Consider the following 13,979-nt stretch of genomic DNA (forward strand, 5'->3'; position numbering starts at 1 on the left):
TTATTATTATCAGCAGCTATCTATATATATATATATATATATATATATATATATATATATATATATATATATATATATATATATATATATATATATATATATATATATATATAGATAGCTGCTGATATATATATATATATATATATAGTAATAAAAAAGTATATCCTTGATGCGTGAATTTAACTTGTGTATGGATTAACCAGTTCTCGTCATGAATATACCACTATTATACACCACTAGAGGTCGCTATTTCACAATAATGCAATAACAACGGTGAAACGTAATGATGTTATGAAGGCGAGATATTGTTTTCACCATCCAGAGACCTCTGGTATTTGCTAATCATATTCATGGATGAGGTCATAAATTAACGTTTATTTTACCTGTACGTTTAGTCACATTATTTTATGCCATCATAATGAATTAGCTGTATGGCACAACAGTTGCATGGTAGATGCTGTATAACCGCCACTTTGTCCACTCGTGTTGCCACAGTTTCTGCAACCGGAAACTGAGGATAGTGCAGATATTAAAGGGACACTCCACTTTTTTTGGAAATATGCTCATTTTCTAGCTCCCCTAGAGTTAAACATTTGATTTTTACAGTTTGGAATCCATTCAGCCAATCTCCGGATCTGACGGTATCACTTTTAGCATAGCTTAGCATAATCCATTGAATCTGATTAGACCATTAGCATCACGCTCAAAAATAAAAGTTTCAATCTTTTTCCTATTTAAAACTTGACTCTTCTGTAGTTACATCGTGTACATGGTGTACGGAAAATTAAAAGTTGCAATTTTCTAGGCAGATAAGGCTAGGAACTATACTCTCATTCCGGCGTAATAATCAATGATTTTGCTGCAGGAGGTGCAATGATATAAAGCATTGCCTGAAAATATAGTCCCCTTGGTAACTTTCAATAGCAGGGGACTATTTTCAGGCACTGCGTTATATCATTGTGCCTCCTGCAGCCATAGTATGGCATCAAAGTCCTTCATTATTATGCCAGAATAAGAGTATAGTTCCTAGCCATATCGGCCTAGAAAATCACAATTTTAATTTTCAGTCTGTCTTAGTAAACAATGTAACTACAGAAAGAGTCAAGTTTTAAATAGGAAAAATATTGAAACTCTTTGCTTATTTTTTAACGTGATGCTAATGGTCTAATCAGATTCAATTGATTGTGCTAAGCTATGCTAAAAGTGGTACCGCCAGACCCGGAGATTGGCTGAATGGATTCCAAAATGGTAAAAAACGTCTCGGTTACATATGTAACCCTCGTTCCCTGAAGGAAGGGAACGGAGACGTCACGTCGTGACCGACGAATTGGGAACCGCTTCGCGGGTGACCTATCTGCTTCGAGAAACCTTTAAAACGCCAATGAACTTGGCATGCAGATAATTGCATCTGCCGGCGCCGCCCCGCCGCATAGGTATTTAATGAGCGGCAGGTGCAGTTATCAAATCAGCTATTTTTTGCTGAGAAAGCTGGACAGAAAGAAAAGTGTCCGGCCGATATCAGCAGTGGAACAGCAAACTGTGGCGACGGGACATGACGTCTCCGTTCCCTTCCTTCAGGGAACGAGGGTTACATATGTAACCGAGACGTTCCCTTTCAGTCGGTCACTACGACGTCACGTCGTGACCGACGAATTGGGAATCCCTACCAAAGCGCCACTGAAGCTGACCCTTCCAGTGCCTGCGTAAACCCTCCGACTCTCCTCTTTAAGGGAACGGAAATGGGGTTGAAGCAGAGGCCGGTCACTACTTGTTCCTTAACCCACGATAGTGACTAGGCGAACTGGGAAGCGAACTCGTCAGGCGGGACTAAGATCGCTGCGGAAGAAAAACCCTCTAGGGGTCTACCACTAAGGTGATAGAAAAAAAGACACGAAGTCTCTAAAAAATACACTCTCTTAGCAACACTAGAGGCGCGGAACAAACTCCGCTAAGGGAAACGTGGTAAATCATAAACTTTCCACGGAAATACTCACAAAGAAACCACTAGGGGGCGCAATGTGGGCGCTAGCCTCACCCAGATAGTCAAGAATACATCCAGTGAGAGGCTGGCAGCCGATGCTCCGCAACATCGGCCACCAAGCGGTGGAAAAAGACAAAAAACATTTTTTGTAACGTTTTTGCCTTAATGGCCTTCCATAATGGTGCGGTTTCTGCGCAGCCAAAAAGAAAGGCTCCAAGCCGACACAGGAGCCGTTCCTCGATGTTCTCACTGATCTGACGAGAGAACTCGAGAGGATACCGGCTCAACACGAACACTGTAGAATCTAGTGAACGTATTAGGTGTCGCCCAGCCAGCAGCTCTACAAAATATCTGAAAGCGAGGAACCACGAGCCAAAGCCCAAGATGAAGCCACACTTCTGGTTGAATGGGCTCTCAAACCAAAAGGGCAAGGAATGCCCTGTTTCTCATAAGCCAGGGCGATTGTGTCTACAATCCAGTGAGACATCCTCTGTTTAGTGACAGCTTTCCCTTTCTGCTGACCACCGTAACAGACAAAGAGCTGCTCTGAGGTCCGAAAGCTTTGAGTGCGATCCACATACACACGTAGTGCACGTACAGGACATAACAAAGCCATAGCTGGGTCTGCCTCTTCCAAAGGCAGTGCTTGTAAGTTCACCACTTGATCCCTAAAGGGAGTGGTGGGAACTTTAGGCACGTAGCCCGGCCGGGGTCTCAGTGTAACGCTGGATTCAGCCGGCCCGAACTGAAGGCACGAATCGTTGACCGAAAATGCATGAAGATCCCCTATCCTTTTAATAGAAGCCAGTGCGAGGAGCATCAAAGTTTTCATAGTGAGAAACTTGACACTCACCGTCTGCAGAGGCTCGAACGGGCAGTCCCTGAGAGCATTCAGCACCATGGACAGGTCCCAAGGAGGAATAGAGGGAGGACGCGAAGGATTCAGCCTCCGTGCACCTCTTAAAAACCTAATGACCAGATCGTGCTGACCCACAGATCTACCGTCTATGGGTGCGTGATACGCGGATATTGCCGCGATATCTACTTTAATAGTAGATGGTGACAGCCTCTTCTCCAAACGGTGCTGGAGATATGAAAGCACAATACTGATCGGGCATTCTCGGGGGTCCTCTCGTTGAGAAGTACACCAAACAACAAACAGGTTCCATTTCAGCGTATACGCCTGTCTCGTAGACGGCGCTCGCGCTGCAGCGATGGTGTTAGATACCGCCTGGGGTAAATCACCTACAACCTCCGCGCCCCGTCCAGAGACCACACATGGAGGTTCCACAGATCGGGACGGGGGTGCCATAATGTGCCCCCTTCTTGAGACAGAAGGTCCCTCCTCAGGGGAATCCTCCAGGGAGGGGCTGTCGCGAGGAGAGTGAGCTCTGGAAACCAACTCCTGGTGGCCCAATATGGAGCAACTAAAAGAATTTTCTCCTCGTCCTCCCTGACTTTGCACAATGTCTGTGCAATGAGGCGCACTGGGGGAAATGCGTACTTGCGAAGACCTCTCGGCCAGCTGTGCGCCAATGCATCCACGCCGAGTGATCCCTCGTTCAGTGAATAGACTAGGCGACAGTGGGTTGTTTCTGAAGATGCAAACAGATCTATCTGCGCTCTGCCGAAACGTCTTCAAATCAGCTGGACCGATTGAGGGTGGAGTCGCCATTCGCCGGGGCACGCTGCTCGGGAAAGCGCGTCTGCCGCTGCGTTGAGCGACCCCGGGATGTGAATGGCACGAAGAGACCTCAGATTCTTCTGACTCCAAAAGAGGAGATGGCGGGCGAGATGCGACATGTGACGAGAGCGCACTCCGCCTTGGTGATTGATATACGCAACAGTCGCAATGTTGTCTGTGCGAACTAATACATCTTTGTCTCTCAACTCGCTGCTGAAGCGGACGAGCGCAAGATATACAGCCCACAGTTCTCGGCAATTGATGTGCCAATGCAGCTGGGGTGATGTCCATACTCCTGAAGCTGCAAGCTCGCCATACGTGGCTCCCCACCCCGTGTTGGAGGCATCTGTGCATACTATTGCATGTCTGGAGACCTGTCTCAGTGGCACCCCCGCCCTGAGAAACGCAGGGTCTGACCACGGGGTGAAAGTGAGACGGCATTTCGGTGTGATCGTGACACGGTGAAAGCCGGTTAGCCACGCTCTCCTCGGGACTCGGTCGTGAAGCCAATGCTGAAGCGGTCTCATATGCAGCAAACCGAGCGGTGTTACAGCCGCGGCTGCAGCCATATGCCCCAGTAATTTCTGAAACTGTTTCAGAGGGACCGCAGTCTTGCCCGAAAACGTATTCAAGCAAGCCAGAATCGACTGAACGCGCGCCTCCGTGAGGCGTGCTGTAAGATTGACCGAATCCAATTCCATGCCGAGAAAAGAGATCTTCTGTGTCGGGCACAGTTTGCTCTTCTCTCGGTTGACCTGAAGACCGAGACGGGCGAGGTGTTTGAGCACGCGATCTAGATGAGTGCAAAGCATTTGACGCGACTGTGCTATAATGAGCCAATCGTCGAGATATGCCAAGATGCGAACACCGCTCTCTCTGAGAGGCTTTAAAGCGCCCTCTGCTACTTTTGTGAAGACGCGGGGAGAGAGAGAGAGCCCGAACGGTAAGACTTTGTACTGATATGCTCTTCCCTCGAACGCAAAGCGGAGAAACGGCCTGTGCCGGGGAAGTATTGAGACATGAAAGTACGCGTCCTTCAGGTCGATGGCTGCAAACCAATCCTGTGGGCGAATGCATTGAAATATGGTTTTCTGCGTAAGCATTTTGAACGGCATCTTGTGAAGTGCTCGATTCAGAACGCGCAGATCCAGGATCGGTCGCAACCCGCCGCTTTTCTTGGGTACGATAAAGTAAGGGCTGTAAAACCCTGACCTCATCTCGGCTGGAGGAACCGGCTGAATCGCGTCTTTCGCCAATAAGACAGCAATCTCTGCACGTAGTACGTGCGCATCGGCGGGTTTCACTATAGTGAAACGGATGCCTGTAAATTTGGGAGGTCGCCGGGCGAATTGTATCGCATAGCCAAGACGGATCGTGCGTAAAAGCCAGCGCGACGGACTGGGAAGTTGCTGCCAAGCTTCCAGATACCGGGCGAGGGGAATTAACGGCACAATCGTAGTACCCGCGGCGAGCGGAACGGCGGTGCTCGATGACGCGCTCTCTTGGGCTGCGTTGACATGTGTATTGTGAGAATGAGCACTCACCTGACTCCGCTGATGGATGGCTGCGCGGGGAAGACTCTGATGAAGATATCTCGGTGCGCTTAACACATCCGTTGGCGAGAGAGGAGGGGGAGGACGTAGGGTTATGAGCCCATCCGTCACACCCGACTGCCTCTGATGACCTGGAGGAGGAAGAGGAATTCGCTCTTTTTGTGGTTTTGTGGGTGCCGGCTGAAAAGCCGGCGGAACGGAAATTAATGAAAACCAAAGATTCCCCACCCGGTCCTCCTCCGGGGGGGGAGTGGTGCGTTCACCATCTCCCGAAGAGCGATCCCCTCCACCTCCAGGTCGCCCATCTCAGGGCCGCTTAGATTTTCGCTTTCCACCAGGCTTAGCTTAGCCTCGGCGAGGGGCAGACTGAGGTGCCGACGTCGACGGGGCAGGTGCTGGTCTCTTCCGACGCGGCATGATGTTGGCAAGAGCCTCAGTCTGCTTCTGGGTGGCGGATACCTGTTGTGCGAAGTCTTCCACCGCCTCGCCGAACAGGCCGGCCTGGGACACCGGGGCGTTTAGAAGCCGGGTTTTGTCGGCATCCCGCATGTCCGCAAGGCACAGCCAGAGGTGGCGCTCCTGGACCACCAAGGTGGACATAGCATGACCGACGGCTTGTGCGGTGGTCTTGGTCGCACGTAGCGCCAGATCCGTAGCCGCACGCAGGTCTTTAAAGACCGCCGAATCGTGACCTCCCTCGTGCAGATCCTTCAGAGCCTTAGCCTGATGAACCTGCAACAAAGCCATGGCATGTATGGCAGAGGCCGCCTCCCCACAAGCCTGGTATGCAGACTCCGTCAGAGCTGACGAATGCCTGCAGGCCCGTGAGGGAAGGGCAGGACGGTCCTTCCAGTAGGAAACGCCGGCAGGACACAACTGCATCGCTACCGAACGCTCCACTGTCGGGATACCGGCATACCCTTTAGCGGCCCCCCCCATCGAGGGAGGGGTGATGGCTGATACGGACGGTTCCGGGAGGAAAACGGGGTTTTCCACGTCCGAGTCAGCTCATCATGCACCTCGGGAAAGAAAGGTACCGGTGGGGAAGACTGTGAAGCCCGTGCAGCCCCAAAGTACCAATCGTCTAGGCGGGACGGTACGGGAGGGGGAGGAGCTCTCCACTCCAACCCGACCGTCTCCGCAGCCCGAGCGAGCATGGCCGTCATCTCTGGATCGAGATCGGGAACCGCAACCCTTCCCGAAGGAGGGAGAGGATCCGGATCCACGTCTGAAAATGACGGCCCCCCCTCCGATGTTACGACAGACAAGGAGTCCTCGGGAGGTCCAACAGAGGCAGAAAGCGACGCAGAACGCGCGCTCTCCGTCTCCATCGGAACCTCAGATGGTTGCGGATCCGGTAGCTGAGAGCCGCTGGACGAACCAGCTTGCTGATTCAGCACCGTGAGGCGGAGGTCGTCTCTCTGTAGCTTCACAGCCGCCTTCTTGGCGGTGATCAGCAACGGAGGGCGGCGTTCCCGGAGAAACGCCACACGACCCCGCAGATCCGCAAGAGTCAGGCTCTCGCAAGCGGAGCATGTCCCTCCCACGAAAGCCGCCTCAGCATGCTGGAGACCCAGACATGAGAGACAACGATTGTGTCCATCGCGAGGACCCATGTACTTGCCGCATCCAGAAGTTGAACACGGACGAAAAGACATCTTTAAAAAGACGCTTTAACGCCCGTGAGCAGTGAACGGCTGTCTTTAAAAAGACGCAAGTTCAACTGCAGCTCTTTTAGGGGAAATCACTCTTTTAGCTGTGTAGTTGATGAAGCACACAGGGAGGAGAACGCACACACTCAAATAAAAGAGAGTGAAAAAGAAAGAGGTGGAAACACTCGCGAGCCTCGCTGTGGTGCCTTCGCCCAACCAACTGACACGCAGAGATCTATTCCTTAGATTTAGAGCAGCTTCTCGTGAGCAGTGTCACTGCCAGCTTTCGAAGCTAAAAAGCTGATTTGATAACTGCACCTGCCGCTCATTAAATACCTATGCGGCGGGGCGGCGCCGGCAGATGCAATTATCTGCATGCCAAGTTCATTGGCGTTTTAAAGGTTTCTCGAAGCAGATAGGTCACCCGCGAAGCGGTTCCCAATTCGTCGGTCACGACGTGACGTCGTAGTGACCGACTGAAAGGGAACAAATGTTTAACTCTAGGGGAGCTGGAAAATGAGCATATTTTAAAAAAGTGGAGTGTCCCTTCAAGTCACTAAAGGGGCGAAAATTATAAGGAAGACAAGGGATGAAACATTATTTAAAGTAGTAATTTCTCTGAATTTTTAAATCCTTGGGAACTTTTTAGATAATGTAAGTAGCCTACACAACTCTATGAAATATATCAGACTATGCAATATTTTATTACAAAAAATGTACATTTTGTGGCTTTAAGAATCTAATTATTCCTTTTGATAAAACAACATTTGTTGCCCATTTGTGGTATGTTGTGTACATGTAATGTGATCTTAACTGTCTCTGTAGTGTCCTAGGGGACGAGGTGGTGGGCATTTGGTCTAGGAACACAGATAAAGCAGATGTTACCTGTGCTTGTGTCTCTCACTCCGGCATCAACATCGTCACAGGCGATGACTTTGGAATGGTAAAGCTGTTCGACTTTCCCTGTCCAGAGAAATTTGTAAGTTCACCACCTTATTCTTGAATAATGTAAAAATACACTTAACATGTGCAAATATAATTTAGTTTATTTTTTAGTGATAACTTGTTAAACGGTCATTGCATCATGACATTTTAAACCCACATTACTTTTTTTTTAAATGTCCTTTTGTCAGTAGCCGCCTAGCCAATGTTGACTTGGACTGTGGGTTCTAAAAACGAATAAATATGAAAAAAGACATTTTATATCTGGCACACTGTTTATTTGGAAGATTAAGCCAAGTCACTTACTAATATGAGAAGACGAATGTCAGATTAAAGGATTAGTCCATTTTCTTAAAAAAATCCAGATGGTTTGCTCACCAACATGTCATCCAAAATGTTGATGTCTTTCTTTGTTCAGTCGAGAGGAAATTGTGTTTTTTGAGGAGAACATTCCCGGATTTTTCTTATTTTAATGGACTTTAATAGAGCCCAACACTCAACACTTAACAGTTTTTTTCAACTGAGTTTCGAAGGACTCTAAACGATCCCAAACGAGGCATAAGGGTCTTATCTAGCAAAACGATTGTCATTTTTGGCAAGAAAAATAAAAAATATGCACTTTTAAACCACAACTTCTCGTCTATCTCCGGTCCTGTGATGTGCCAGCGCGACCTCACGTAATTGCGTAGTGACAGAGCAAAGTCAAGTGTTACATAAATGAAACGCACATTTGCGGACCATTTTAAACAACAAACTGACACAAAGACATTAATTAGTATCATTCCACATACAACAACGTCGGAACGGTCCTCTTTCTCCACACTTGTAAACACTAAGGTGTAGTTTTGCATTCGTCATCTGTGACCTCTTGACGTGATGACATATTGCGTGAGGTCACGCTGGCGCATCACAGGACCGGAGATAGAGGAGAAGGTGTGGTTTAAAAGTGCATATTTTCTATTTTTCTTGCCAAAAATGACAATCATTTCGCTAGAAAAGACCCTTATGCCTCGTTTGGGATCGTTTAGTGTCCTTTGAAACTCCTGTGAAAAAAACTGTTAAGTGTTGAGTTAAGTGTTAAGTGTTGGTGTCCATTAAAGTCCATTAAAATGAGAAAAATCCTGTAATGTTCTCCTTTAAAAAACATAATTTCTTCTCGACTGAACAAAGAAAGACATCAATATTTTGGATGAAATGATAGTGAGTAAATTATCTGGACTTTTTCTAAGAAAATAGACTAATCCTTTAAGGGGCAGTTTCCCGGACAGGTTTAGATTAAGCCGAGACTAGGCCTTGGTTATATTAGAACATGCTTTTAAGTAGTTTTTAAAAAGAGAACTTACAAAAAACATCGCTGGTGTGCAACTTGAGACAAAAATATGATATATGTTAAGATACACCAGTGCAAGATGTTTTTACATTGAAGCAGCTCAAACATGCATTTTAATCTGGGACTAGAATAAGTTTTGTCTGGTAAACCACTCCAATGTGCTTTTGTGGTTTTAAACCTGACAGTCAGTAAACAGATACCAAATACTAATTTTCACTCTTTCTGCATAATATGTTTACTGAATAATACGGAAATTGTCCCATGTGACAAGACATCAGACAATAAAATTAAATGTGACTCGATTTCCTGTCTTATAACTTCTGTAAAACACAATACTGCCAACTCAGTGCATTTTCACAGCCAAAGTTCAACTGTTTAATGAATGTTTATATATATTTTTAAACATTATATATTCCTATATAAAGCAAAGGATGGCTGAGCAAATCTGTCTACTATTATATGTCATATATTTTTAAAACCTCTCCCTTACTCCGCGTATCTCTGCTATTTCAATGATAAATGTATAATAGTCTCACTAGAAATTGTGTCCTCAGGCCAAGCACAAACGTTTTCTGGGTCACTCTGCCCACCTGACCAACATCCGCTTCATAAATGGGGATCGCTTTGTCGTCAGTGCCGGAGGTGATGATAGAAGGTTTGTTCTGTTAGACATTGCTGTGTTATTTTTTTATAATATTTCTCTTGGTTCACAAACTTTAAACTCTTTCCTTTTTAAAAGTTTCAGTACTGCCAATGTTTTGTTCCCATGTGGTAAGAATAATTAGGGCCCGAGCACTGAGGTGCGAGGACCCTATTGTTCTTCAAAGAGTTATTATTATAAGTTTTGTGTTTTATGCCAGGTGGCCATTTTGTCTCTGGGCAGTTATTTACTGAATGGGCAAAGAGAGATACCTCTAAAGTCACGCGCTAAAATCACAATAAAACAAAAATGTTTGAACCACCAATTAAACCTGACATCAACTGTACCATAACTTTTGTTTCTTAACTCAAATTGCACTAAAACATCTTTTTTGAGGTTGTTTCACCTACTGAGCATGCGCACAGGTTTTCAAGCCCCTTATGTGACTTTGTACACTGTAAAAATCCCTTGTTGCACTTTTTAAAGGAAAACACTCGTTTTTCAATATTTTACTATGTTCTTACCTTAAATTAGACGAATAAATACATACCTATCTTTTTCAATGTGGCACTTTATCTTTGTACAGAACATTGTGAATGTGTTGGCGTTTGGCCTAGCCCCATTCGTTCCTTGGGATCCAGACAGGGATGAATTTGGAAGCCACTAAACACTTCCATGTTTTCCCTATTTAAAGACTGTTACATGAGTAGTTACACAAGTTTGGTGACACAAAATAAAACGTGGCAATTTTTCAAAAGGAATAAAAAATGAGAACTATATTGAATGGCGGAAGAGCACTTAGTTTGCAAGCACTTCGACATTGGCGCGCAGTAATATTGATGAAAGTTTGAGCGAGACATGGAGTTACTGCGCACCAAGGCAAAAAAGGCTGCAAACTAAGTGCTCTTCCACCAGACAATATTAATTAACTGGGGACATTTTACATGCAAGTATTTTGGCGCTTTTCCATTGCATAGTACCCCACGGTTTGGTTTGGTTTGGTTTAGTTTGGGTCAGGTCAGCTTACTTTTGGGAGCTTTTCCATTGGGTGCAGTACGTAGTACCTGATACTTTTTTTCGTACCACCTTCGTTGAGGTTCCAAGCGACCCGAGCTGATACCAAACGTGACGTGAAAACACAGTAGATCAATGATTGGTCTGAGAGAATCATCACTACCAGCGTCATTGCTATAATGTAAAAGATTAGATTTAGCTTGCGCTCGAGCAAACCTGTTGTCATCTGTGCTCTGTTATAAGTTTCCAAACTCCCTTTAGCAATGAAAGACATCCACAGGTTGAGAATCAGGAACACCATAACAATTTTTTTCAGTTTGTGGCGACACATTCGCAAGATATGCTTAAATGCAACTTAAATGAGGCTCAGCGGAGTGCGTCAACTACTGACGCCACGGGTGTTTGAACAAAACAGAGGCAGAGGTAACGTTAGTGATAAACGCGATGAGCAAACATCAATTTGTGGTGACCGATTTTAATTTTGTGGCGGACTGAGACATAAATAAATGAATGGGAATGTACAACGATGCTCTCACTTGTATGATGTCACAGCAGTAGGCAGCGCAAATATAACGACACGCCTATAATCCCTCCCACTGCGAAGTGATACCAAATTCAATGTAAAAGCTAACCACGCCAAAGTGAGGTGAACTGACCCAACCCAAACTAAACTAAACCGTGGGGTACTATGCAATGAAAAAAGCGCCATTTGATATACAGTATAGACCTTTTGCGAGTCGACGTCACAGTTACGTCACGCGCGTATGTGGTGGCAGAAAAACAGTGGAAATGAATTAGACACGAGTGAACTGAACAATACAACTCACTAGAAAATGTTTTGTTGTGCTGTTGAGTGTCAGAATAGGAATGCCAAAATAGATGACCTTCATTTTTATAGTATACCGTCGTCGAAGACACCATTTGAAGATAAACTTAGGTTTTTATGGTTGCAATAAGACCTCAACCGGACAGACTGGAGTGATGAAATCATCTGGAAATCTTTTAATAATTTGAATAGAAAATAATTAGAGAAGATATTCGGTGTTCTGTCGAAGTCTAATCCCTCGATGTGTCTCTTATAGCGTTTTCATCACGTTGCGTTTATAATTTATTTAGAAAGGTTAAAGATTTGAATGAGTTCATTATATCAATATTATTACCATTTATTAAAGTTTTCATATTTTTTTTTTTATTTTATATTACTTCTTTTTACATTATATCTTAGGCCTATGTCTTATTCCTTTTTGTTTTAAATTATGATGTTTACTTATATATAAACATAACACACACACACACACACACACACACGATGTAAAGTGTTAATAATATATAAACAGGCCAATACAAATTAATTTGTATGTAAACATAATAGTTTTAGAACAAACACGTAGGCTAAAATATAAGGAAGAAATTGAAAACAGGAAATGATGAAATATTTAATAAATGACATTATACAGAATACATGATATTGCTCTTATAAGTACTTCAGCAATTCATACTGTAAAAATAATTGATTTACCAATAAAGAACAATACATATACATTAAATACATGCACACAATTAGTAGCCAAGCCATTTAAACTTTTAATTTATTAAAAAAATAAACGTAACTTGGTGAAAACGTTATAAGAAACATTACACTTAAGAGAAATATAGGGGAAACAGACTTCTACAGATCACCGGATCCTTAAAAATCACAGTTTAATGCTAAAACACTTCACACCGCTATTGAGAAGTATTCACTTTCTGCCACCAGTTGGGCTCCGTCCCACAAAAAACGTCATCTCTGTTTGCAAACACGCAAAAGGTCTATATTTAGGTAGACAGCTTATTCATTTTTGATAAAAGCATTCTCGTTATTAATGTTTTTAATATATTTATACTTTCTCTTTGTCTTTTTGGTCATTCAGCCTGTTTGTGTGGAGATGTGTCCATGCTCCTCACTGAGGGAACACAATTTTCTTCCATTCTCTTATGCCTCAAATCCACAATGAGCCCAGATGACTGCATGAATGAACAGAATCATGGAGTAATTCTGCTCGATTACCAGGTGCATGGATCTTAATGAGCTGCTGGCCTTGTTACACATACATAAACTGAACCGTTTCTGAATGACCTTTGGAAACGCCGTGACCAATGTAAAAGACCTTGTCAGATATGTACTGTATGTGTTTACCACACACCTTTAAAGAAGTTTGTTTGTGTCATTGTTTCAAAGATTTTCTTCCAAACGATAAAGCTCTTGTAGCAAGCTAAGTACGATTAGCCTTAAAACTACCTGTGGAGTGTTTTTTAGTTGTGATGGGTTTATTTTGGAAACGTTTGGTTTTATTTAATTAATAATAGTTTCTCTGATGGTGAATATTCATAGATCTCCTGTGGCCTTCTCCCTGAATGTAACACTTGTGTTATATTCTAGGATGTCAGCATGCCAAAGCATTCTATGCACTGTATACTTGACCTGCTCACTGTGGTAGTTTCAATGTTGATCTTGAACGTGGTATTCGATCATTAAACCTCAGTCTCCCGTAATACTCCTAACCTTATATGTAGCAACTTTAGCTTGTTTAGTAACTTGAGATATGTGTGTACGTGTGTTTGTTTGAATAGGTACAAACTGTATGCTTTGTCTTTAATGTCTGAGATAACAGAGTATAGAAAAAAAGAGTAATACAGTTATTCCCTCAGAAAATGAATGATGATGTTGTTTCATTGCTGTCTTATCTTCAATCACTGTTGCTGCTGAAGCCTTTATAACATCACATTTCATTCTGATTATGAATTAAAGTTGAATAATTCGTTTTTTATCAGATTTGATTTTGTTTAGCAGGACTGTATCGCATCAGAATTAACTGAGGATATGAAATGCAATATTTTCTCTCCTTCAGTATAACATTCTGGTTGAAATATGTGCTCAACGCATGTTTTTTTCCAATGTAAATATCATTTGTAAAGACATTTTTGTATATTTTTTGTGAAATGTTTCTTAAAGCCAACTTTAATAAAAAAAGATGTAAATATATATCACAAGTTTATGTAAGGAGGTGATGTATTAGAGATATTATTTTTATGCATACACTTATAAAACATGAATTTTCTGCGCTTATTGAATTTAAAACACCACAGCCTTTATATTACATAATTTAAACAAGGAAATGCTTTACCAGACTTGTGAGTTTGCAG

The 13,979-nt window shown here is 43.7% G+C and overlaps 1 protein-coding gene across 1 annotated transcript in view; it reads left to right on the top strand.

The window, feature by feature from the left end:
- Nucleotides 1-13,898, top strand: part of LOC141365335 (echinoderm microtubule-associated protein-like 5) — a 145,422-nt gene extending 131,524 nt beyond the window's left edge. Inside the window, 3 exon segments of the mRNA XM_073869567.1 lie at nucleotides 7,696-7,849; nucleotides 9,697-9,797; nucleotides 12,707-13,898. Of these exon segments, the coding sequence (XP_073725668.1) occupies nucleotides 7,696-7,849; nucleotides 9,697-9,797; nucleotides 12,707-12,743 (292 nt within the window). The 3' untranslated portion in view covers nucleotides 12,744-13,898.
- The last annotated feature ends 81 nt before the right edge of the window (nucleotides 13,899-13,979 follow it).

Source organism: Misgurnus anguillicaudatus, chromosome 7, assembly GCF_027580225.2.
Source record: "Misgurnus anguillicaudatus chromosome 7, ASM2758022v2, whole genome shotgun sequence".
NCBI classification, from domain to species: Eukaryota; Metazoa; Chordata; class Actinopteri; order Cypriniformes; family Cobitidae; genus Misgurnus; species Misgurnus anguillicaudatus.